Source organism: Mastigoproctus giganteus, chromosome 7 (genome assembly GCF_048544385.1).
Source record: "Mastigoproctus giganteus isolate SK-2022 chromosome 7, ASM4854438v1, whole genome shotgun sequence".
Lineage (NCBI taxonomy): Eukaryota > Metazoa > Arthropoda > Arachnida > Uropygi > Thelyphonidae > Mastigoproctus > Mastigoproctus giganteus.
In genome coordinates, this window is record NC_143581.1 from 110946085 (window position 1) to 110971238 (window position 25154).

The 25154-nt window shown below is 36.5% G+C and overlaps 1 protein-coding gene across 1 annotated transcript in view; it reads right to left on the reverse strand.

The window, feature by feature from the left end:
* LOC150083146 (netrin-1-like) overlaps positions 1 to 25154 on the reverse strand; it is a 283410-nt gene that overhangs the window by 13257 nt on the left and 244999 nt on the right. The window contains exons 3-5 of the mRNA XM_090377071.1: positions 24117 to 24161; positions 10270 to 10338; positions 4784 to 4972 (exon numbers count right to left, since the gene is read on the reverse strand). Of these exons, the coding sequence (XP_090233197.1) occupies positions 4784 to 4972; positions 10270 to 10338; positions 24117 to 24161 (303 nt within the window). The remainder of the gene's footprint in view (positions 1 to 4783; positions 4973 to 10269; positions 10339 to 24116; positions 24162 to 25154) is intronic.

The following is a 25154-nucleotide window of genomic DNA, read 5'->3' on the forward strand; positions in this document are numbered from 1 at the left end:
CTTTCCTGTCTTCGCAACGGCAAGTACCGTTGCTTTGAACCAGGCATCCTGACTGTACTTTAGTAAAGATTGTGTTATCCAGAAGGAGCAGGAGGTCCAGAGATTTCGGTGAAAGGTGCTTAATATTTTCATAATGGATGCTACCTGGTCCTACATCACTTGCCTTAAAGAGGGTTAGAACTGTTTTCAGATCCCTTATACTGAACGGCCGATTACAGGGATAACGGCAACGGCCCTTTAATATGACATTAAGTGCCTGTTTTTCACTTTTATGTTTAAGGACCTGGAACTATGGGGAATAATATGTTATTGCAAATATGTTAGAAAATGCTTCCCCAAGAGCTATTGCAGATGGCCCTGCAATGCTGCATCAATTATATTATAGGATCGATGAATAGTGAGATATGTATTTTCCCTTTATTTTTCGGATTTTTTCCCAGACCAACTTATTGCTTGTGGTTAATAGATGATGACTGGTTAATAGATTATGCGTAACGGATACACGATTCCTTTCGATTCTGACGGCGGATGTGCTTTGGCTCGTGCACGTTTAAAGGCTATTAGATTTACCGTGGTGAGATCGTTGGATTATCCCTCAGGTTTTGTTTTCAGCCTGTTTTGTTGCTATTCAATCCGCATTCCACCATCGTTTAGGTAAAGGTGGAAGCCGGGTAGATGTTTTTGAAGTGGCAGTTGCAGCTGCATGAACGAGATGTTCTATCATGTAAGTGACTGCATCATTGATAAGCTCCTGATTGACTATAGTGATGTCAAACTCAACTAGTTAATTTTCCAGTCAGCCTGTTCAATATTCTACTGCGGTAACCTAAAAGGAAGACAAGATCTCCTACAAATGAGGGTGGTTATCACAGGGAATTGATCACTTCCATACATGTTCTCCTCTAATTCCCAAATAAAGTGACGGGTCACTTTCAAATAAAGTGACGGGAAGAGAGATAAGGGAGCAGATAGAAAGATCAATGACAGGAAACGTACAGGTAGGCATGTGAAGAAGGTGTTAGTTCCCATATTTAGAAAGAACAGGTCATTGTCATGACACTGCCCCTTCCATTAATGTCGGCACTACCCACATGGTGTTATATCCACTGAAATCCCTAAGAAGTAGGACAGGGGTGGTCAGTTGCACAATAAGATCATCAAAGTGTTTCCGGTAGAAGTCATCCCCCAGGTGGCAAAAAACTAAACAGATTATTAGTAAAAACCTTACCTTAAGGCGAACTGCCACTGCTTCTGTGTTGGTGGAGAGCGGAACAGGGTTGAAATGGGGCGTGGTTGCTCAACTTCCCCGTGAGCAGGGTCATACCTAGTTCTGTCCTTATACGATAGTAGTATTTTGGAAGGAAGAGTTTTCATTTGTCTTCAAATGAAAGCAAATAGGCTCACGCTTTTGCATGAGGGCTTTGATGTCATTATTATTTCCCCGGAATCCACAACAATTCCACTATAGGAATTAAGTCATTATTTTGGGTTTAGTACGCAAAATACATGGTATAAAATATGATATGAAACGTGTTTTAATAAAAATTGTGTAAAAAAAAAAAATTACTAATAATAATATATACATTTAACCTTGGAATATATTCTTACAAATTAGATTGATTCAGTAAACATTTATTTAAACATGCCAACGATTTAGGAATGTATTTAAGGGCGAGGCAAATTTCTCAGAAGGACGGTGAACTTCGACCTACAGAAGGTCAGGTCGGAATTCTTTGAAAAGGACCGAGCCAGGACCGAGTATACAGAGAAAAGGAGAAAGTCAAGGACGAAGGAATTTATCGGGGATTATATTAAAATAAAGGGGGGGGAGACTTTAGAACCACATGGGGTATATAAGGATTTGGTCGGCGGGAAAGAGAGAGTAAATTGGTCGTGTAGGAAGTAAGTAGGTCGGTTAAGGAGTAAGTTGGTCGTTTAGGGGGTAAGTTGGTCGTTTGGTGAGTGAGTTGGGCGTTTAGTTTTTTTTGAGGAAGTACAGAACAAAGGAATCCCTAAAATCAAAACCATAATGGAAAGCCGTCCTAAAACCAAGGAGCTGGCCCAACCTGGAGAAGCGGACAATAAACTGTGAGTACTCTTGATCCTTATTATACTAGTCCAAGATATAGTTCGGGAGAGAAGTAACGTAATATTGGAACTAAAGAGAATGAAAAAATAAGGTGCTCTGTATTTTTATCTGCGAATGACATGATTAACCTGTACGGTGGAAGGATAAAACCCAACTGATGTCTAAAAAAAAATACTGAGAACTGTACTTAGTTTTCGTAGTAATGCAATTTAGTAAAAACTTTGGTAACGGTATATCCCTGTGGAGTTTGCTTGTATTGGACAATTAGTGGAAATATTAAACCCTTATTATTAATTACAGTAATGTATGTACATGAGTTTGAACCCTTGTATTAAACAATGTTGCAATTATCTATGTGTATTTGTCAGTTTGTCTCACTCTATTCTAGCTAACCCAAAATACCTGGACTTGTATATGCAGTCACAGGCACAAGGCATTAATATTACCTAAATAAAATAACAGTAGGTGGTAAATATATATATATATATATATAAATTAATTAAATAATTATGCATATATATAGCACAGAGTAAAAGCATACCCCTACGATTGCTTGGTAAATTTTTAATCCTTTATTTAATACATCCTCCAACATCTTTTATTTAACACTTTTTCTAAATATTCCACGTACTTTTTTAAAATAGGTAATGACTTTCAAATCAGCCTGTGAATATAACAACAACAAAAAAAACTGCTTGTGCACCCTGCACACACGAAAGATGTTGCAATTTATGTGAAAACATCCTTGGCTTGGACGAGTTTAAAGAGTTTTAGGAATGAAAAGAATCCGAACACGTTTAACATATTAAAGCATTTTCTATTATTTTTTTCGTTCTCTATGTTTTTGAACGAGTTCAAAAACTTAGCGAACGGCTAGAACTGAAGTTATGAACGATGTAACGTTTTATGCTCATGCTTGCTACCGAATCAATGTTAGTGACTGAGTTAGCGTTATTTAGGGAGTGACGTCATTTTCGTCTCGCATTTTTGTTACCAATCGGTTTTACTTCAGTCCGAAATATTTAGTATGAATGATGTAATGTTTTATGCTCACACTCATAACTTTCTCTACCGAATCAATGTTAGTGACAGAGTTAGCATCATTTAAAAATTAAATTATCATATTAGGCAACCCGAATATTTATATTCATCTGCCGTTGCATCGTGTATGATGTCCGTAAATTGCGTGTGTCCTGTGGTCGATTTGCCTGTTTTGCTGGACGAAAAAACCCCAGTTGTAGGGGAGAAAAAAATCTTGCTATCTACGCCCGAGACCGACTAATTAGTGTCATTTATGTATGTATGTATATTCGTGTCGTTGGGTGGCTCTCATGCTTTCGTCTATCTCCACCTGTTTACTCTGTGGGAAAGAAGAAATCGCAATATATCGGCCTGTATATGTAGGTGTATGTATGTTAGTGAAGTGTAGTGTGTTGTTATGTCAGGCGACTCTGCCACCAGGGAGCAGCCACCCGATGGGCAAATGCTACCAGGTGCCCATCCCTAACATGCAAAGCCAGGCCTGGGTCAACTCGTTCTATCAGTGCAATCGTGCACTATAATCCCGCACCCCCACAATAATAATAATAATAATAATAATAATAATAATAATAAAACTACTACTGATCACCCACCAGAGGTAGTGCAAGACTGATGGGTGCCAGCAATCCCGCTACCAGTCTGCCCAGACCTCGAAGGCAGCAAAAAAAAAAAAAAAATAATAAATAAATAAACAAAATAAAATAAAATAAATAAATAAATAAAAATAAATAGAATAATAATAATAATAAATAAATAAAAAATAATAAAAAAAATAAAATAATAATAAAAAAATAAAATAAAAATAAAAAATAAATAAAATAAAAATTAAAAAATAAAAATTAAAATTAAAAAATAAAAATAAAAATAATAAAAAAATTAATTAAAAAAATAAAAAATAAATCCCGCACCCAGGCAAGGGAGGCAACTCTCCCTCCCGCCTGATTATAAAAAAAAAAAAAAAAAAACTACAACCCGTCTTGCAGGAGTGCCAAACAAATCCCGCACCAGCTATCTTAGCCAGTGCCCGCAATAAAAAAAAAAAAAAAATAGCGTCATTTAGGATGTGATGTCATTTGCGGCATTTCCGTCTCGCATTTTCGTTATCAATTGGTTTTACTTCAGTCTGAAAAATTTAGTAGGTGCCGCCAAAGATGCTTTCACATAAAAAAAGTAAACATTACTTTTTGAACAATAGAATTGTATTGTTCATTTTTATCATTTTATACAATTTTATGATTGGCGTTTTTCTTGCTGTCTTTCCCTCCTGCTCACACTTTTTTTTATTTCAGATAATTTCAGAAAATCGTCTTTAGTTTATGCCAACTACTCTCTAAGGTTACTTTTGTGCCTTTAAATTTGATTGTTTCACGTCCATTCTTTGTTTCTGTTTAAACCATTAGTTTAACTTGGTGAGGTTAGTAACATGTTTTCGTATGATGTGACTATTGGCAAAAATTACTCACATGATATCACATACAGTTATGTCATTATAATTTAAGTAGTGTTTATTAGATTACCCAAAAAAAGTATTTCTGTGTTATTCATACTTAGAACATTCATGCTGTTTGAACGTTAACTTCAACAAAGTAAAAACATACTTGTTTTATTTATCAAACCGAAATTTTAATCTCTTTGCTGTTAGAATATACTTACCTAGAATGAGGTAGGAATTTTTTACTCTCAGCTTTGGACACTTGCATGCTAAGTCAGTTGAGCTCACCCACAAGAACTGAGTTCCCCTGCGTACCTTACTGGGACCCGGTTTGTATACTTGCATTATGTGCACAGTAAAGCGAACCCAGTCTCCCACTGTCTCACGGGAGAGAATATTGGCTTGCACAGCTGGAAAGGCAAAATTATTTTTTAAATCTCAGTAAATCGTGAATTTTAATGACACTTTAATGAGAATATATTGATTGAAACATTTACTTTATGAATAAAATATAACTCTTTTAAGACATTCTGCGTATAGCCTGAAAAGTAAATACCTGTTTTAAATTGCTATTGTTCTTGAACTGAAACAGACATTGAGACAATCATTTTACTGTTTTCAAGTTATTCCATAGTCTATACAGTTTGCTTTTTTTATAGGCGAATTATTGCTATACATTTATGTTTATTCAGTTTGTGCAAGAGCGCATACAAAATGAATCGAGGTGAGAGGTACCGGCAGTCGGTTTAAACTCTGATCTTGGCAAAATCTTTGATGCTAGGCTCCGCTTGTACACATTCAGGTTTTAACTCCATTATACTTGTACACTACGTCGTGCTCTACAACACCGAATTCTAAATATTGCTGTTCCCACAAACATTAAACAGATACTCAAAGTAGGGAAGACCGGCGTCAATTATAATATTTCATATTTCCCACCAGCATTTATTCCTACAATGGCGAACGGCTATCTGAGCAATGTGCACATTATGCTGTGAATAATAGAAAGGAATGATTTCGTTTTCAGTTGCGAGTTGTGCGTGTGTTATAACAATTTATAGACTGCAACACACCCACACAATTATGTTTTCTTGTTTTTTGTATATTTTTGTACTTTAGATAATAATTACTATTATATTATAAGACGTTGAATTTATTATTTATTACTGTGTTAATACTTGGGAATTTAATTCGCTTTCATTTTGTGATTTTAACATCACGAAGCATTCTGTCAGTAATGGAACGTGTTGCAAACGTCCTCACACTTCGTTGAGTCCATATCATGGTGTACTACAGGCTTTCTGTAGGCTAAAGGCGGCATATTCACTACTAGGTAAGTGCACTTAATAACGCGAACAGTCAGTATAAATAGGTACCAGTATTGCGATATATAAGTGCCTCTAGTGTTTATGTAATAGGTTTTTTTTTTATAGTGTTTTATGGTTGGTTGTTGTGGGGTTTTAGGCTCATAAGCAATTTAATCCATATTGTCTGTAAACCGTATATAATGTCTGTAAACTGTGTTCTGTGGTCGATTTTCTGTTTTCTGGACGAAAAATCTGAGCCTACCGTCTCCTGAGACCAACTAACTCAGCGATGTTATGAAAAAGACCCTTAAAAATTCCCCGTAATATTCGAATTCAGGTCTTTTCCATCCGGTGTGGGGAGTTTTCCATTCGAAAGTATAAGTTATCAGACAGTTTCTGATAACTTATACCTTAGTTTTCCAGATATTATAAATTTTTAAATATACTTTATGGGTATTATAGAGGTCTGAAACAAGTGAAGTATAAGATCATTGTTGACACCATGTTTTCCAGTACATATGAAGCCTGTTTTGGATTGCCTATGGGTGATCAAGACAAGCTGTGGGCACCTCATTTCTGCTTGGCACTTGTGCAACTTCTGCTGCTTGGACAATACCTTCTATAATGTACGAAACTGCATCTTTAATGGGCTGCTGGTTGACACTTGTGGTACCAAATTGTGTCAGATGTTCGAAGGCGTTCCATTCAGCCTTTATCAAACTTTCACTGATATATCCTTGATGAGTGACATGGTATTTTTAGTCACAGGTATCACATGGAAGGGATCACTCCCGCACGGAGTTTTGTAAACTGCCCATGTGAACAAAGGGAGGAGAGAAGGGAAGCAGATGAAGAGATCAATGGCGGTAAATATAGGAATAAGCGTGGGAAAAAAGGTGTTCGTTCTCTCAATTAGGAAAGAGAGAGAGCTTGTTATTGTCGAGCATGCGCTCTATTTTACGGCTCCTCATGTTAGTGTCTGCAGTACACCAGAGGGTGTTAAGTCCATTAAAATCTCCTAACAATAGAATAGGAACAGGCAGTTGCGCGATGAGATCATCAAGATCTGTCTGGGAGATGTTGTTTCAGGCAAAAAATATACCGAGCAAATTGTGAGAAAACCCTACAAAGAGGCAAATAACAACTGCCTCTATGGTAGCTATAAGAGCAGTTACTTGAATGGGATATGGTGCTCACTAGGATGGCGACTCCACCATGAGCAGGTCCATCCCCGATTCTGTCTTTATGTATTATGCTGACATTACGTAAGGTAGGGTCTTCATTTGCTTTTAGATATGTCTCCTGCAAATAGACGCACACTGGCTTATGCCTTATGAATTTGGCCATTATTTGGCTTTATTAATCAGTCAGACGGCTTCCGAAGCGCTGAAGGTTTTGCTTTTTCAGTCTTGGATATTTATCCTTTTTGTGGAAATATACACGTTGTCCAGTGTCCATATCTTCGTCTGAAAAAATTTCCAAGATCCAGTCGCCATTTCATTCCTTCTTCGTTGTTTCCATGTTTTCATTTGTTGTGGGTAGCGAGTCAGGTTTTTAGTTTTCTCCATGTTGTTTTGTTTAGTTACAGGTGGAGCATTAGGTGGTATCGATATGGAAGTGAGTGTTTTGTACTGGATTTTGAGTGCTCAATAAGTAGCCTGCAATGGGAGCAAAAGATTCTTTTGGTACGATTGTCATATCTGTTTGAGTCGCAACAGAATGCCCCGCTGCGGCCTTCTGAGCATAAGTGGAATTCATAAGTTGAATTTCCGCAAACTGTCTGGCTAAAATTTCCTACATTATTTATCTCAAAACCGTGTTGTGCAGCTTTCAGAGTTCCATTTTTATCTAAATGTATTACACTCTTTATCATTATCTACCACTGAAGTTAGACTTAACGGGTCGGTTACCCACTTCACTCATAGAGTCGCCTTTATATATTGGTGATACCCTGGCATTTCTCAATTTGCAGAAGAATTTCTCCTGCGTCACGAATGCTCTTATAATTAGTCTTAATAATTCGATGCAGCTTGCATCGAATTTTCTATGATTGTCCTTAGAAAAATTTTCTAAGGACAATCATCTGTAATTTCAATATCGATAATTTCATAGTACTCAGCCTCTTCTCATTATGAAAGGTTTTTTGTCGGTGAAGATCAATGCAAATACGTGTTCAATTCATCAAAACGTTAGCTGGGCTACCAGAGACTTCATCAGACCCATTAAGCAACGGTACGTTTTCTTCTTAGCATTCACATATATAAATAACTTCTTGTTCCCATTCTTTCTCTCTTAGACAGTAATTTGTCGTACTCAGCCATTGCCATCTCTTTCTGTGATTCTAATTGCAGATCAACTTCTAGCTGTCATAGGCTTCGGTGTTTTTCATCCCGCGGTAACTGTCCATTTAGTTCTTGGTTCAAGATGATCAAACTGGTCAGAAAACTCTATGACATTCAAATAGAATTTTTTTGGTTAACTAGAGAAGGGTTTCTACATATAATTTGTGATTTTTAGCTGGTTATTAACTGGCAGCAAAGATTAATACGGTATTCTGTAAAGCAGTTAAACATTATTAATAAATGTGTTATAATATAATAGCGTATTTAATTTTCTTTAATTTCTAGTAATTTGCTAAAACTAAGGTCATATTAGTAATCAGTATACGAAAATTCACAACGAAAAACCAAAAAATGCAAATTAACAGAACAATATTTTTGGAACTTTATTACATTGCGTTATGAATTACAGATTAGCTTTAAGCTAACCTATTAAGCTATATTAATAGGCTAACTCAGACCGATATTATTTGGCACAATATGGTATAATCATTGCTGATCCGCCTAAAACAACAACAATCATTATTATTAAATTATAATTTAATAATAATGATTGTTGGTGTTTGGGTGATAAAGTCACCATATTGTATTTACCACTTAACCATTATTTTACCATTACTTGTCAATTTAATCTTTATTTTTCAATTTAATCATTATTTATTTAATCATTTTTTTCATATATTCCCAACTTTTCTTTGGAAATACATTTTTTTCATGCATTCCCAAAGAAAAGTTGGTATGGGATAACATTGAGTAAAAAGCTCGCCAAGGAATGAATCTTCAATGCCCAAATCATGAATTAGGTAGCTGAAGTGATCACTATTGAAAAGAAGAAAGCTGTCGAAGTTCATTAGCTTGAAAAAAAATTAGTCTTTCTCAATCTAAACATAAAACTTTCTTTTTTACAGTTTGTATTTTGCTGTTTTTCTAAGATAAATTTTCGAATCGGGAAGGTAATTTGGCATTACGGGTGCATTTACAAGAACTTAAATTAAAACACTAAAACCCTAGTCTCGGTAAAAGGCGTGGAGCTTATACTGCACAAATAAATTATAAATTTTTAAATAAACTCTCATCACAAATTTTCAATATTACTGGCATTAGCGAGCTTGATCAACATTTCAAGACACCGGAAAAAAAATGTGTGAAAGCGTTCAGACCAATTAAACGCATTCACAGTCAGGGTAAGAGAAACCTTAAAGATGAAATCGCATGAATTAAAAGTAAGTCAATTGTAAATTTATCAAAATTGTCACTAGCAACACAGGAAATATTTAGAACCACATGTATAGTTATTTACAAATCATTCAAAGAAAGCAGATAGATTAACAAACTAATTGCCATGGCGTTTATGTGCCAGCTTCGGCATTAGAGACGAACCCTAAACTAATTAATGACTAATACAACGGGCGAGTGTCAAGCAACGAACTAAACCACACTTTCTTCATTGTTGTAGCTGTAGCCAAGAGCTCTCAACAAAATGTTCAAAATTCCACCAGATCACAAAAGTGGAGGGGGAAACGTGTAGTTGATGCTATTCCAAATTCAATTCGCTTCTTGTATCACCACGATTCCGTTGTTGTAATCAACCGTATAGTGCAATGGACAGGATATTCGTCACAGGCAGGAGATCGCGTGGTTGAGCATGTTTCGATCAGTCAGATGAAGTCAGAGCAGTGGAAGAAAACTGATTCAGTGGACGGTGCATATACAGTGTTCTGTAATGACCTCTGAAGTTAACTAACGTTCAGCACACCCTTCGAGAGGACGACATTTTGGAAGAAATGCAATGCACAGCTGAGAGCAGGACTTATCAAATAAACGTACCATTAGAGGATGCGACTCCTGTACTGATAAACTTGTATTACAATGTATTAATGGACGTATTTGATGATTATAAACCGTATATTGTAGAATAATATTTATTAATCCTTGTATACAATGCATTTATAGTTTAAAAACTTCTAATTTCTGGTTTTCAAATTAAAAAAAATTCTCACAGACACAATTAAGTAAGCAAAATGGCATTGCAATTAAGATTACTTTTTAAAAACTACTTACCATAATCCCTTTTGCAGTATTTATTTAAATTTACCCGTTTTTTGGCTGCTTTGCAGTTTGTACATTTTTCTGAAAAAGAAATTATATTCAGAACACATAAGAATATAAATTCTATTTATATTTTTAATGAATTAGTAATAATATGAACAGGCAAAGAAGCGTATCGAACAGTCTACAGGCACCAAGTAGGTGCCAATAGACTGTTCAATTTTATTTAATGAATTAAAAGGATACGAAGATCTCCTTTTAATTTGATAATATATAATTTATATGAAGATAAAAGGATACCATTTTATTTAACGAATTAAAAGGATATGAAGAGCAATTTTTCAATATTAGAATGAATCAAAAACTTGTAATTAAATTTTTAAAAGGCTGAATGTAGATTAACAAAAAGATGGACACTGGATTAAGCAGCCATTATTATGAGGGAAACGCGTTACTTTGAGGAAGCATTAACAAATATTTTCCTATTGTAGTATTTGTTTGCTGTTTTTCTTTTGTCCCATATTTAACTCTCATATTGGGAGTCTAATGTAAATCTTTGAAATTAAAGTATTAATATCCACGGTTAAAGATTAACAACCTGCGCTGGCAACTAGCAAGCGTCACTAAAACTCATTCCGGCAAGCAGGCAGGTAAAAACTTGGTGCGAACCAATTCCGATACTCTTTTACTGTCTTCACATTAACTTCCCTTTAAGTTGCTTATCGGCGCCAGTTACTGTAAAGTGGGTCTTCTTTCTGTTTGTTCGTACTCTAATGTAATATGAAAACTTTATTAAAAATATGCCTATCTTAAAGTGAGTAACAGACTAATGAAGGATATAATATGTATGTATAACGGTTAAAATTACTCATTTGCACTGTTCATGAGTTTTTATGTACGTTTAACGGTCTTTAAATGTCTTAAGAGCTTTCAATCTGAAAAGTACCGAACTAATTTCAAACAATGCAATTCCACAAAATAGGAGCGTGATTATCTATTTCTTCGAAGGTAAAATTAAATTTTATCTCCAACATGCATTAAGATATATGAAGTGTGGAAGACAATAGTCCATTCTTTCAGTATTCTAATTATCTTCTCTTAGACGAATCAGGACTTACATACAACTTAATTTCAAACCTTTATAGGGTTATATGAAAGAGGAATTATAACTTTCAGCATTACGAAGTTACTATGAATCGAATCTCACAATGAACTTTTCCCATGATATAAGTAATATTTTTGCTGCCCATTTTCTAAACTATTCTCCCGAAGAACTGCATTCTGTTCCTAATTATCAGTTTGAGCCAAATGCAGATGACTGTTTTGATAGATTAATCATCACTGCTGATGACACCAGGTCAAATATTTTTTACCCTTAAAGATAACCGAGTCCAGATCCCTACACTTTGCCTACTATTTTCTTAAGGGAATGCATTTCTTCTCCAGCACAATTTCTTACCAACCTCTTCACTTACTGTCTTCTTGACTTCATTTACCCACCAGTTTTCAAAGAGGCGTACATTATCCTCCATATATATTATATTTATATAAAAACAGGAGGATAAAACAAACTTCTTCGATTACTAAAATGGTATTACTAAAATTTTCTAACCCTACTTTATAAGTTTAGTTTTACGTTCACCCATTTAGCAATAATCACCATTATGCTTTCCTTCTCAGAAAATCCACTAATAGTATTTAGTATTATTATTGGTAACACGATGCAAACAAGCAAAGCTTATGCAGTACAATTTAAAAAAAACCTCACTTCATGCCCAATTTTTCAAAAATAATTTAGTCAAACATTCTTTAAATGTATTCCAACACTAGGCGGAAGCGTATTCTAACAATCAGTTACTCTAAATGAAAATTTACATACAACTATTCTGCAACCATCCTTTTTTAAAATTTGTGTCCCACTTGTTTGTCAAGGGGACAAAACTTTAACTCTGTTAAAATCTGGCTGTGTTTTCTTACTTCCTACGAATTAATTCGGACAAAAGAAAAGAGATTTTCAATTCTCATACATTTGTCTCTGTTCATACAGATCTTCTCTTCAAGCTTTCGTTGTATGATATTCTGTCAACTGTATTTCAGTATGCTAGTGTTGAGTGGAACTCTATGCAAATTATCTTAAACTTTCCAAAGTGATCAATTCTCCGACTTACATGAACTCCGATCTTGCTATGAGTCTCTTTCACCCTGACTCAACAAAAATAACATGATTTTAATACATTGAAAGATAAATTATGTCGTTTAACTTTCCAACAGAGTCTCCCTATTATTCACAATTATTCTAATAGAACAATTGTGAATAATAGGTCCTGTGGATGTGACATATGTAAATAAAAAATCATAACGCAACGGGTAGTGAGAGTATTGGTTTTGACGGAGTTTTGTTTTTCCCATCAAAACTAATACATCAAAATTCAGTTTACTGGGATAAACACAACTCACAAGGACAAGAGAACCAGTAAATTGGATTCGTCGAAGGGCACCGCTGTGAAAACAGATACACCTACTGTAGTAGGGTTTAACAAATAGGATCTCTAATATATGAACAGGTAGTGTTGCCCTTCTAAAATTTTAAATACCTACAGAATCTCCCAAAGGACTTGCATACAGAAGATTCTTTATGGTTGGCCTTATCGCAGTATATCCCCGCGTTTGAAAGCTTGGCAGATAACATGAAGACACAAACTTCACATAAATTAAAAATTGAAATACGTATGAATTTAAAATAAGAATTTTGAATTGTATTAAATTTTAAGTATTATCTGAGTATAAAATTTGTTGGGGTATTTATACAAGGAATATTTATGGATTAAATGTGTTTTACAACAGAACAAAAATTATCTTTTATCTTGGTGGCTATTAGACCGCAGCCTACCGTCATAACTCTTCAGATATATTTTGGAAAAGTAACAAGTTTTCTGAAAGTTAATTTAATTTACTTTGTTAATGTTTTGAATGAAGTATTTAAAATTTTTTTTGCATCTTGTTGTCCTGTCCCGAAGCCTATTGTGGGACCTACTGTTGCTTTAATTTTAAATTCTGGAACAGGGGTTCTCACTTCCCTTCTAAGGTCCACAAGCTATCTGCTGCTCAATAAATTAATTCCATTTAGCCCTTTTTTGCGTCAGAAGATTCCATGTAATGAGGATTTTTATTTTTTTATATACTTCCCCTGCCTGGATAATTCCGGATACTTGCTATAGAGCTGTGGTGTTTCTCCCCAAAGATAAAACATATTTTACCAACATAACAAGGTTTATTTCACCGTTCTAGTACATAATCAAAATACACACACTAATTAATTCAAGATATCAAAATTTCTCACAGCTCTCTTTTTACTATACATAATATAATATTCTCACCTTTCCTTTCTTTAAATGAATTCATAACCATCTACAACTTTTAAACAACACAAAGTACTAACTAAACTAACATATGCAATTATATATGGATATATATACATATATATAGGTAATTACATTATTCTTCCTCTCTCCCTCTATGCACATGAACATTCGGCATATCCTTCTGAGCCTTCGGTGGACTATACACAACTAGAGGATATTTCTCCAAGTACAGGCTATTTCGTTAACAACAGTAACGCATCTAATACATTCCTTTATTTTACACATACTTCTAACACAGATAGGTAACACTCTCACTCTCACTGTTTTTATCTATATTCTATTGTTCTCCCTTTTCTATCTTTTACAATACAGTATTCAGTTCATCATAAATCTCCTCTAACTGTCCTATTCATTTCTTCCCCGTTTATATTTTCTTTATAATACAGTTTTTTCGTTAGCAAAATTTTCCAAACTTACTTGCACTTTCTTCTCTCTCTACCTGGATGGGTGTTTCCCGCTTCAGGTCTTTTCCAGCGGTCGTCTCTCTGGGCTTGGCCTTTGATGATCCACTAGGCGCACATCTTTATACTGCACTCTGTCGGTTCTCTCGACGCACAAGGACTTTTCTCCAGGGTTGCTGCCTTGGCCATCCGTTTGAAGCTCGATCCGATTTTATTCTCAATAGTTTTTCCCCCTTTTCTATAACCAATACCCACTGAACTGTGCCATTTCTAAAACTCACCGTTTAACAATTCCCACACACATCCAACACCATTCTCACTCCCAAAAATTCCTCTCTCGCTCTCCAGCGATTCTCTCTGACTTCTTCTCCCACTTCTCTGTCTCGGACTCGCTCTTTCTCTGCCCCCATCACCTTTTTGTTCATCTCTCTCTCCCCCTTTTCTTGACCAATCATCTTCTATTTCTCTTTCTACATCTTTATTCTTATTCGCTCATTTCCCTTTTCTGTTGTCTCGCCCCACGTTCGGATAGGTCGCGCGCCCTTTTCGTAGCGGAGACATCCGGATGCTATGAAATTTCTAGAACTTTCTTCTGACCATCCTTGTGCACTTACCCCTTTCGTAACGCCCCTTTTTAAGTGACCGCCCTTGAAATTTATAAGAGCGCACTTCGGTGTCGGCCTGTTTACACAGCGCTATGATGCCCGATCTCGGCTTGCTCTATGATCTCGGGTCTTTCCTCTTCGGAGTCCGAACCCTTTATTGGGGGTGGGGGGAGTTCCTTTCTCCCCTTTTTCCGCAATGCCGCTCCCGCTCTATTTTCCGTAAACAAAACTGCTTCAAACCAGCACTCCTATTGTACAGTTTCAGTTCGAACAGGCCCCCCCCCCCCCTGTTGCTAACGCTAATCCGCTCTCTACTGAAACGAACAAGAGTGGAAACGCAAGCAAATTGCCTAATGCCGTCTGTTTAAATTATAATAAATTTCGAAATTTTACAAAATATTATTAATTTTCTGGAGTTCTAAGAATGGGTTCTTACACTATTCCAGTTTACCCAAAGATGTTCAGTGAGATTGAGGTTGGGTTTCTGGGCAAGTCAGTGAAGCTTAAACACCCTCATGTCTTCAAACTAAGTAACTACAGGCTGTGCAGTATGACATAGTACATTGCCATGCTGAAAGTGAACGGGCCCTCCACTTATTGCTGCCACAATGTAGGAAGAGAAAAAATATCCAAAATGTCACGGTACCACGGCATTTATTCTTCCAAGTATGGCCACTAATGGTCCAAGCCTAAACCATACCACCTCAAGAAAACTTTACATGTACTCCGGGAATTCTTCACAATTAAACAGCTCATTAGATCGGGAAACCGTGTACAGTGATTCGTTACTATATCCGAACATTCCGCGATATTCGAATATAGTAACGAATTACGATGGGTTGTGAATCAGAAAAGTATAAATTATGCATTGCATGCTGTGATGTTTCGTTTGTGTGCTGCAACTCTTCTTACATATCATTCTTATACTATCAGTGCCTATGTTTATAGATCTACGTAGCACTCTACACAGATCTGAGCGGCCCATAATCTCTGCGGTAAAATCTGATAGTCTAGGCAGAAATCTCCCGGCTGTAGCAGCAGCATGACATATGCACTTAGTGATTTGGTCAGCCATCGTTGATCTACAATATCGCAGCTTTAGCCAGACTGAATGATTGCTAACATGGCATCCTATAATGGCTCTCCATTGAAAATTGCTAAGCTCAATGCCTTGACTCATCCATCGTATATCTCTGATTTGCTGACATCTACCGTGAACTCAGTTATTTTATTCCTGAAAAGAATAAAAGCAACTGCTGTAGCGGAATAGTTAATTTTTCCTAAACCCCAGGTGCATTCCGATACTTTTAGTAATATAGTAGTAGTAGTAGTAGTAGTAGTGGCACATGATGCAAGAAAGCAAGTGTAGGAGCTTATGCAGCATCAGCCAAAAAAAAAAAAAAAAAAAATCACACCATTCCCTCCAAATGCCTGTCCAGTTCCTCCTTAAATTTATTTAACCTATCAACTTCCACAACGACAGATGGAAGTTTGTTCCAGCAATTAACCACCCGCTGGCTAAAGGCAAATTTCCGCACATCTATTCTACATCTGTCCTTTCTTAATTTGAACTTATGTCCCCGTAGGTTCGTAATCTGAACAAGTGGAAGGATCCCATCAGAATTCAGCGTGCTGAACCCATTCAAGGCCTTATACACCTCAATCAGATCACCGCGCAGGTGCCTAGTTTCCAGCCACTGCAATTTGCAGAACTTAAGCCTCTCTTGGTAAGAGAATCCCTTCATTCCCCTCACCAATCGTGTTGCTCTTCTCTGTACACGCTCAAGCAAATCTACATCCTTCCTAAAATGAGGCCTCCAGACCTGTACGCAGTACTCAAGGCGTGGCCTGACCATTGCCTTATACAGAGGGACAATCACCTCCTTTTCCCTGCTAGCAAAATTCCTATATATCATTGACAAAACCCCATGACCTGCCCTAGCAGCCTGTCTGCATTGCTCAGAAAACTTCATATCTGACTGCACAATTACTCCCAGGTCTTTTTCATTTTCTACCACCTTAAGTGTAGTACCACACAGTTGGTACGTTTCTCTGGGGTTACTTCTACCCATATGCAGTACTTTGCATTTGTCAAGGTTGAACTTCAGTTGCCACTTCTTAGCCCATCTGCCCAAATTATCTAGATCCTGTTGCAGTAGCACACTGCCATTACTGTCATTAACAACCCTGCCAACCTTTGTGTCATCTGCAAACTTCGACATTAAACCTGATATACCTTCATCAATATCATTGATAAATACACAAAACAACAGTGGACCCAACACTGAACCCTGTGGGACTCCACTAATAACATTAGTCCACGAAGAGCAGCACCCATTGATTACCACCCTCTGTCTTCTCCCACTTAACCATCCTTTTATCCATTGTAGCAACTTACCCTTAATACCATTCTGCTCCAATTTGTACAGTAGTCTTCCATGCGCAACAGTGTCAAAAACTTTCCTGAAATCCAAGTATATGATATCAAAATTATTTTTTGCATCCAGTTCCTTTGTGACCACATCATAATAACCAATCAAATTTGTCAGACAAGACTTTCCCTTAACAAACCCATGCTGTGTTTGAATTATTGCTGCAGTCTTGTCTAGATGATCCTGCAATGCATCTTTAACCAGTGACTTCATTATTTTACCCGGAACAGAAGTTAAACTAACTGGTCTGTAATTACTCGTGTCACCCTTCGATCCACCTTTGTGAATTGGGGACACATTTGCACATTTCCAGTCCGTGGGAACCTCCCCTGAGTCCAAGGATGCTCTCATAATTATGGCTAAGGGTTTGCTTAGTTGCTTTGCCGCCTCCTTTAAAATAACTGGATAGATCCCATCCACCCCAGGTGCCTTTCTTATGTTTAACTTCAACAATTTCTCCTCCACTTTGCTCTCAGTTATTACAAAATCATTAAGCACACTGCTACAATTTGATAACCTTCTTCCATTTTCAAACTGTAATAATTCCTCACGTGTGAATGTAGATGCAAAATACTCATTCAGTTTGTTTGCTATCTGAGCAGGATCATCAACAGTCGAACCATCGATGTCAAGTGGACCAATCATATTCATCCCCTTCCTTTTAGAGTTTATATAAGTAAAGAAATCCTTGCTGTTTTTCTTAGCATCTTTTGCCAAAGATTTCTCGTAATCCGCCTTCGCCTGCCGAACCTCCTTTGTGACCTGATTACAGACTAGCTTATATCTGCCACAGGCTTCTGCGTCACCTGATAATTTATATGCATCCCATGCATTTTTCTTCTCTGTCACGAGTCTCATTAGTTCATTTGATAACCATTTAGGCCTAAACCTTGAACGATATTTCTTAATCGGTATATAAAGTCTAGTAGCTTCCACGATTAATTCCTTGAATGCTTCCCACTTAGAATTTACTGTTTGTAACATCGTCAGTTGATCCCACTGTACAGAATTTAAAAACTGTCTGAGACCACTGTACTCCCCTTTACGGAAGCAAAAACCCTTTCCTTTACCCCTGACGGTAGTTTAACTCTTTGAGTAAATCCCACTTCAGCACACTGTGATCACTGCCACCTAGTGGTTCCTTTATCTGCAAATTCTTAATACACGAATGATCATTACACGAATGATCGCGAATTTCCACCTTTTATTCATAATAAATTCGATGACTGATCGATTACATAAGAGCTAGCATATGAATGCTGGTGGGAATACTATGACTTTGTAATCTAATAAACTAATCTTCCATTGAAGATGGAGTTTGAAATGCATTTAATCTCTTTTAGCTTCCATCCTAAACGGATTTTGTATATCAGCCTGTTCTAATCGTAAGAAGCTATAGATTTTCTGAAAATAATCTGAAAAGACTAAATTCTGTATATCTCTCACAGCCGCATTGTTGTTGATAACCACGGAGGAAGCATTTTTAAATAAAATGTGAGGTCATATACGTATCTTCTAGAAGTAAGGTGGCATATACCTACAGTACCCAATAACATTGTTATTCAGGTTACTAAACATACGATATGTATTGACCTGAATAACCTTATGGATCTTAAAATGACAGTTTTAGATTACCAGAATCCCATCGCATGCATCCTACTGGGAATGCAGAATGCAGTTCGGAATACAATTGCGTATCATGAGTCTCTCAGTTCTAATTATACAGTAGTCAAATTTCCACTATCTCGTTAATTAACTGTTTTTTCATAGTTTTCACAGTCACACAAGTCTTTGTGGATATTCACAAAGACGAATCTATTATTATTACTTTATTTATTTTGATTTATTATTATTATTTTTTGGATGGTGCAGTTTAAGCCTAGGGCTTCTTAGCAATGTATGGCTAATACTAATATTATTGCAAATGAAAAGTAAATTTTTTCTAACACGATAAAAAATGTAACATCAAACCTAATAACAAGACGCAATTTGTTTCCTCAACTATCATTTATATCTTACTCTTATTAAGTTATTAAAATTTCTAATGAACACATGTAGGAAGAGACATTGTTCCAATCACAATACCAGCATCGTAAAAGTTTTACTATGGATATGAAGTTATTTTCAAGCATTGACAGAAAACATTAAGGTGAAGAAAGGATTAAAGAGCATCTGACGAGCTCTCCGATTTACCTAAACTATCTTTGACCAAAGAAGCAGGTAGAAATCCCTCTTTTTTGGGGGGGGGGGATGCGCAGTGCGATATCCTTAAATTCTCACAAAAATACGGATAGAAGACATTGCAAGCGTTTGTTTGCACTGTGGGAGGAAGAATGAGAGAAAAATTCGTGGACTGGTTGACATTTTAAATGTATTTTTCTTTGGCAGAAAGTCGCTTCACTGTATAACACTGGCGTTTCCCAGTAAGGCAACCTTTACAGGGAATTTTTTGCTGAAAAGACGCCACACTTCTCTCGTTATTTAGGAGAGCATAATTTTAAAATAGCTTTTATTTTTATTTGTATTATCTAGTCCATTAATAGGTCATTATTCGTTACCCTTTCTTGTTTTAAACCCTTTTGATTGCTATCAGGTATCTCTGTCTGTACATCTTTACCATAGTACTCTTCTCTGACAATTGTTTAATTTTGTAGTTAGCCCCTCAAAGTATTAAGGTCCACAATGCAATCCTGTCTGCTATGTTAAGTATGATCAAAAACCAAGAGCTGAAGGTTATTCACTGCACAAATTTGCATACTGGGCAGAATTGTGTATATCTCATGAACAAATCAGACTGACACACAAAATAGAATAATAAACATTCAGTATACAACAAGGCTATTTACAAATGTAGATATACAAGATGTGGCAATAAAGTTCCCGTACTGGTGCTTTTCCGGTCATGTTCGATGAGTTTAAAAATAAATGGAGCAGTATGTTGTAGTTCAAACTTCCTCAAACAGATGTAGTTCAAACAGATGGTAGTATGATGTAGTTCAAACTTCCTCAAACAGATGGTAGTATGATGTAATTCAAACTTCCTCAAACAGATGGTAGTATGATGTAGTTCAAACTTCCTCAAAGATTGTCGAGTAGGCCGACAAGTTGCAAGTAACAACGAGTTTGGTTAGTTGCGTTAACCTCCCATGTCGTGATTATGCAATGGGGCGATGAGCGAATATCAAATTTTGCTTTAAACCGAGAAAATTTGTAACAGAAACGTACGCATCTTAAAAATTCTTTATGTTGAAGAAACTTTAAGTCGTACCATTGTGGTTGAATGGTATAAGAGTTTCAAAGACGTACGTGAGGGCGTTTGCACTGGCCCAAAAATTGGGCATCCGTTAACCTCTCGAAATTAGAACAGAGTTGCAAAATTTCAGGAAACTGTGGCAAGAGATCGTCGTTAAATCTTCATGGAAAAGGATGGTCTGTGAAAAATTTGTGCTGCACGGCCTCACGGATGAGCAGAAGCAACGAAGAGTGTTATGATGCGAAGACTTCAATTAGAATTTAAGACAATTCTAATTTCCTCGACTGTATTTTCACTGGAGAGAAGTTGAATGTTTCAGTACGACCCAGATGCGAAGCGCCAGAGCATGCAGTGATTTAAAAATGATCACCAAGGCGCAAACTGTTTCGTTTACAGAAGTCCAGGATGAAGACAATGCTGATCATGTTTTTCGGCAAACAGGCTGCAATTCACAAGAAATTTAGAACTGATGGGAGAGAGTAAATACTGCTTTCATTATACAGGTGCTTCTGACAATTGAACGCTTTCACGGGTGAAGCGGCAATTTCGAGAAAAAGGCAGATTGTTCTTGTTGTATGACAATGTTCCTGCCCATTCCGCACTTGTTGTGACGTCATTTCTGACAAAATACGGCATTATACAGATCACCCATTCACCCTACTCTCCCAATCTAGCATCAACGGACCTCTTTCCCAAGGTGAAAGCGGCCCTCAAAGGAAAGAGATTTCAGAATGTTGATGATATGAATCAAAATGTAACCACCGAACTAAAAATCATCTCTTTGGACGCCTTCGCTGACTTTTTTTCAGAAAGTTTTAGAACTGTGTAATAAGCGCATTCAACCAGGTGTTGATTACTTTGAATAAAAAATAAAATCATTTTTGAACTCCGTCACTTTGTGCCCTTTTTACTGCGCCACCACAGGAACTTTGTTACCATACCTAACTATACACATAAGGGAGAACCATTACTAATAAATTATCACTTTCTTTCATTTAAATTTAAAATTCTGTTAAACAATACTATAGTGCTACTTCAATTATTCTCATGTAACTACGTTAGTATTCTCAAAATTCGCAGCTTACCATAATAATTTAATTACAAACTACCTCTTAATCAGTGATGCCGAATTCAGCAAAACGTATAATGTTTTTCCCTGCAATCAGACATAAAATTAATACTTATGATTTGAGACAATCATGACCTGCCCACTTATCCCAATATTTATAATTCTTCCTGAAAACTTCAGGAAAATTATCATCACAAACAGTATTTCTCACACTTAAAATCTAATTCCTATAACACCTGTCAAATCATGCCGATATAATACGATCTATAATCATACTCTCTAACAAAGGCTGCCTTCTAAAATAATAACTTAATTCATACTACACTTGCACAATTAATTCTTTTTCTTTAAGTTTTTATTACACTCATATCTATTATCCATGAACCCGCAATTTATGATACATACCCGTCTTACATACTATTTATAATATATAACTTGTCATTTATAAATACCTGTCATTCATAAGAAAGAGTCTGTCATTCAGTCAATATTTTTTTACTGCAATTATCTCCGATATTCAATCTCAGTATTAAATCTCGATAATGAAGTCTACTTTCCAGTTCTCCTGATCTGCCATGTTCATGTTCAACTTATCATACGTCGATGTTTATTTTCTATATTTATTATACTTTCACTCTTTTAACAGTTATTTCGTTAAGCCTTAATAACCTTAATATTTTTCCCTCTCTCATATATTTTCTCCTTTCACAACTATAATGCTACTCTGAAGCATCTTGCTTATCATTACCAACATACACTCAGTGATCACTGAATTATGATAACCCCATTCGTAATGAATTACGCCGCATAGCTCGCAGTATAAAATGCCACATAGCTTCCTATGTAAAGATATCAAAAGTTCAAAAGGGACTTTTGAATTCATGGAGCTTGTGCGTCCGGTGCTTCCCCATCGGAAATGGAACGTCTGATCGGTTGCTTGCAGCTCACTTTGGTTAAGGTGTACGAAAAATGGTGTCGAACGGGTCAAACCACCTCCTGCCGACAGAACTGTAAAGGATTATGCAAAGTGAATTTTCGCGGTAAGCCAGGGTGAGCGCGTTGTACGGGTTCAACGCAGGTTGCTGTGAGACAGATGACACCGCAATAAAATATGGGGAAATGAAAGAACGGTATCCTAAATGACGATGCGTCGCACACTCAGGCTATGAGTTAGACACTGGAGGACAGGAAATGAGTGAGCTGGTCGGATGAGTTCAAATATCTGGTGCAATACGCCGACGGATGCCTTCGTGTTGCTTGCGCCACACGAGTCCATAGGCCCATCCTTTAAAGTGTCCACTATCTGGACAGACAGCGGTTGCTTAATATGAGTGGCATGTGTTGCTGGCAGAAACTCCGGTGCGTATGGACCAACGTTTCACTGATGAGGTCTATAGTGCATAGGTCAAGCCCAACCTGTGGGTTCTCATATCTGTGCCATATGTACGCTGTGAAGAGATACAGTACTACTGTAAATACCAGAAAAGTATTCTATGTTGAAAGTGTAGCATTGCGTTGGGTTCTGGTAAATATTCGCACAGAAAACCCAGGGTTCAACCAAGTGCCGCATAATAATAGCGGGTCTTGGATGATAAGACATTTACCCATTAACGGAATTAGGAGTCTTCTGATTCTGATTATATTGGATCATAATGATCAAATGATTCATTACGATCCGATATAATCAGAATACTGTTCCATCTAAAGATCGCTCAACGAAAAACAATCCAACTTTACAACTCACACGAAACATCAATTTACTATCTGCTCATTTTCGGAAAATTAAGGTAATTTTTATTCGTGCGAGAATGACATCTAAATATTGGAATTTTATCACTGTGTTATAGAAAAGCAGTGGTTATATCTCCTCTCCATAATATGTTTCTGAAACATATGATAAATACATAGATGTTGCATTAATGAGGCTAGAGCCGTACTGAACTTGCAAAACAAAAAGCCATATTCATTCAGAAAATGGATTCTCTCTTTTCTGTTAATGCCATAACATAAGTAATAAATATGAATTCACAGCCTGGGAGGCTAAGGATTTAATGGAGATGCTTATTATTTGTTTTTAGGAGCATTAGCAACTAAGGCCATATTGCTCCGGGATATGCGGTGGTTATTCCTTGACCTTTCCGCATACTCCGTATTTGGTGGTGACGGGCTCGAACCCCGGTCTAATCAAGAAGCGTGTGCTACGCACTGCTGCTCCTTCCCACCTGGCTACGGAGGCGCCGGAGATGCTTATAAATAGGAGCTTAACAAGGTTGGAATCCAGTATAAATGAAAGCTAGGCGTTAAATTACATTCAGTGCATAAATTCGAAAGCTAAGATGAAATAAATAAACAGCATGAAAAAAAAAATAACTAGAGAATGGAATTGGGCAAAATTAACCCCCCTCTCTCTCTCCGGAAGGGGGAGGAATTTTAATTTCGGTCCTGTCGTTGAATAACTGTGGTTCCAAATGGCTGACTTACAAGGACTAAGATGAAGAATGGAAACCTCATATTTGTGTTCTCCACCCTACAGGATTTGTAGAAACCCAGTGGGTGGAAAGGAATGCAAAGCATGAAAACTTGTCTAAATTCTCAACTCATGTGTATACTAAGTTTTATTACAACTCTAATCGGCGCTTTCTAGTTAACATTCAAAGCAAATCCTTAAAATTCTTACCAGGTCTCCCTGTAGACTGCTTTGGTACATCTACTCGAGGTATTTCTACAAGAATAAACAATATTAATTTAATTAAGTTATTTAAAATTCAACAGAAAAAAATATTGCAAATGGAAAAATACACTAACAATATAATCACTTGTTTGAGATTGCTCTTTTACTAAATGATAAATAAAACAGTAAATTACGGTGATTAATTAGCTTTAATACTGCGTTCATCTAGAATTAAATTGTAATGCTAAAGAGATTAAGCAGCTTGGAGTCTTATCTAATTTCACAATAAATGTAAAGTGATGACAATCAGCCAGAAAAGGCTAGGAGCACAGTTGTGAAAATAACTGTTATCTAATTTTATGCGCGTCTGCAGCGTCGATCCTTATACGTACAAATACAAGAACTGCTATACCTTCCCTTACCAGGCAGATGTTCATCGTCCATTCGTGATCGATCATTTCGGAACAGTTTACCAAGCTTACACACAGTTATCGATAATAAACAATATTTGCCTTGCTGCGGAAAGCAATTATGGTAAAATGAAAATAAAATGATCGTTTGTTGTTCAATAGCAGTATAATCTGAAAGGGTGGCTGCCATTTTGAAAACTGAGTGTTGGGTTGGATTGTCTAGGATTTGCTCCGAGGCAACTAAGGCTATTTAATGGATCCTGGAGACAAGATGAATTCTTGAAGCTCTCTTTAATCGAGCTGTAGTAGCCGATCGTAGGCAGAGGGAGGGGGGGAAGTATTTTCTCATGAGTTATTCCTGTTTTTTCAGCCTGTGCAACATGCAAATTGGCTCATGAACGCACACTTTTACAAACATGATGCTCAGTATAATCGTATTAACTACTGGTAATAAATTATGATCAAAGTAGCCAATATATCAAAAACTCCCTAAATCAACACGAAACATTCAATATGCTATATCTGTGCATTGCGTGTATTCTGTGATTGATTTATTTATTTATTCGATGAAACTAGACTTTCCCGGAAAAAAAAAAACATATTACTTTTGTTCGAGGACGATCAACTCTGAGGA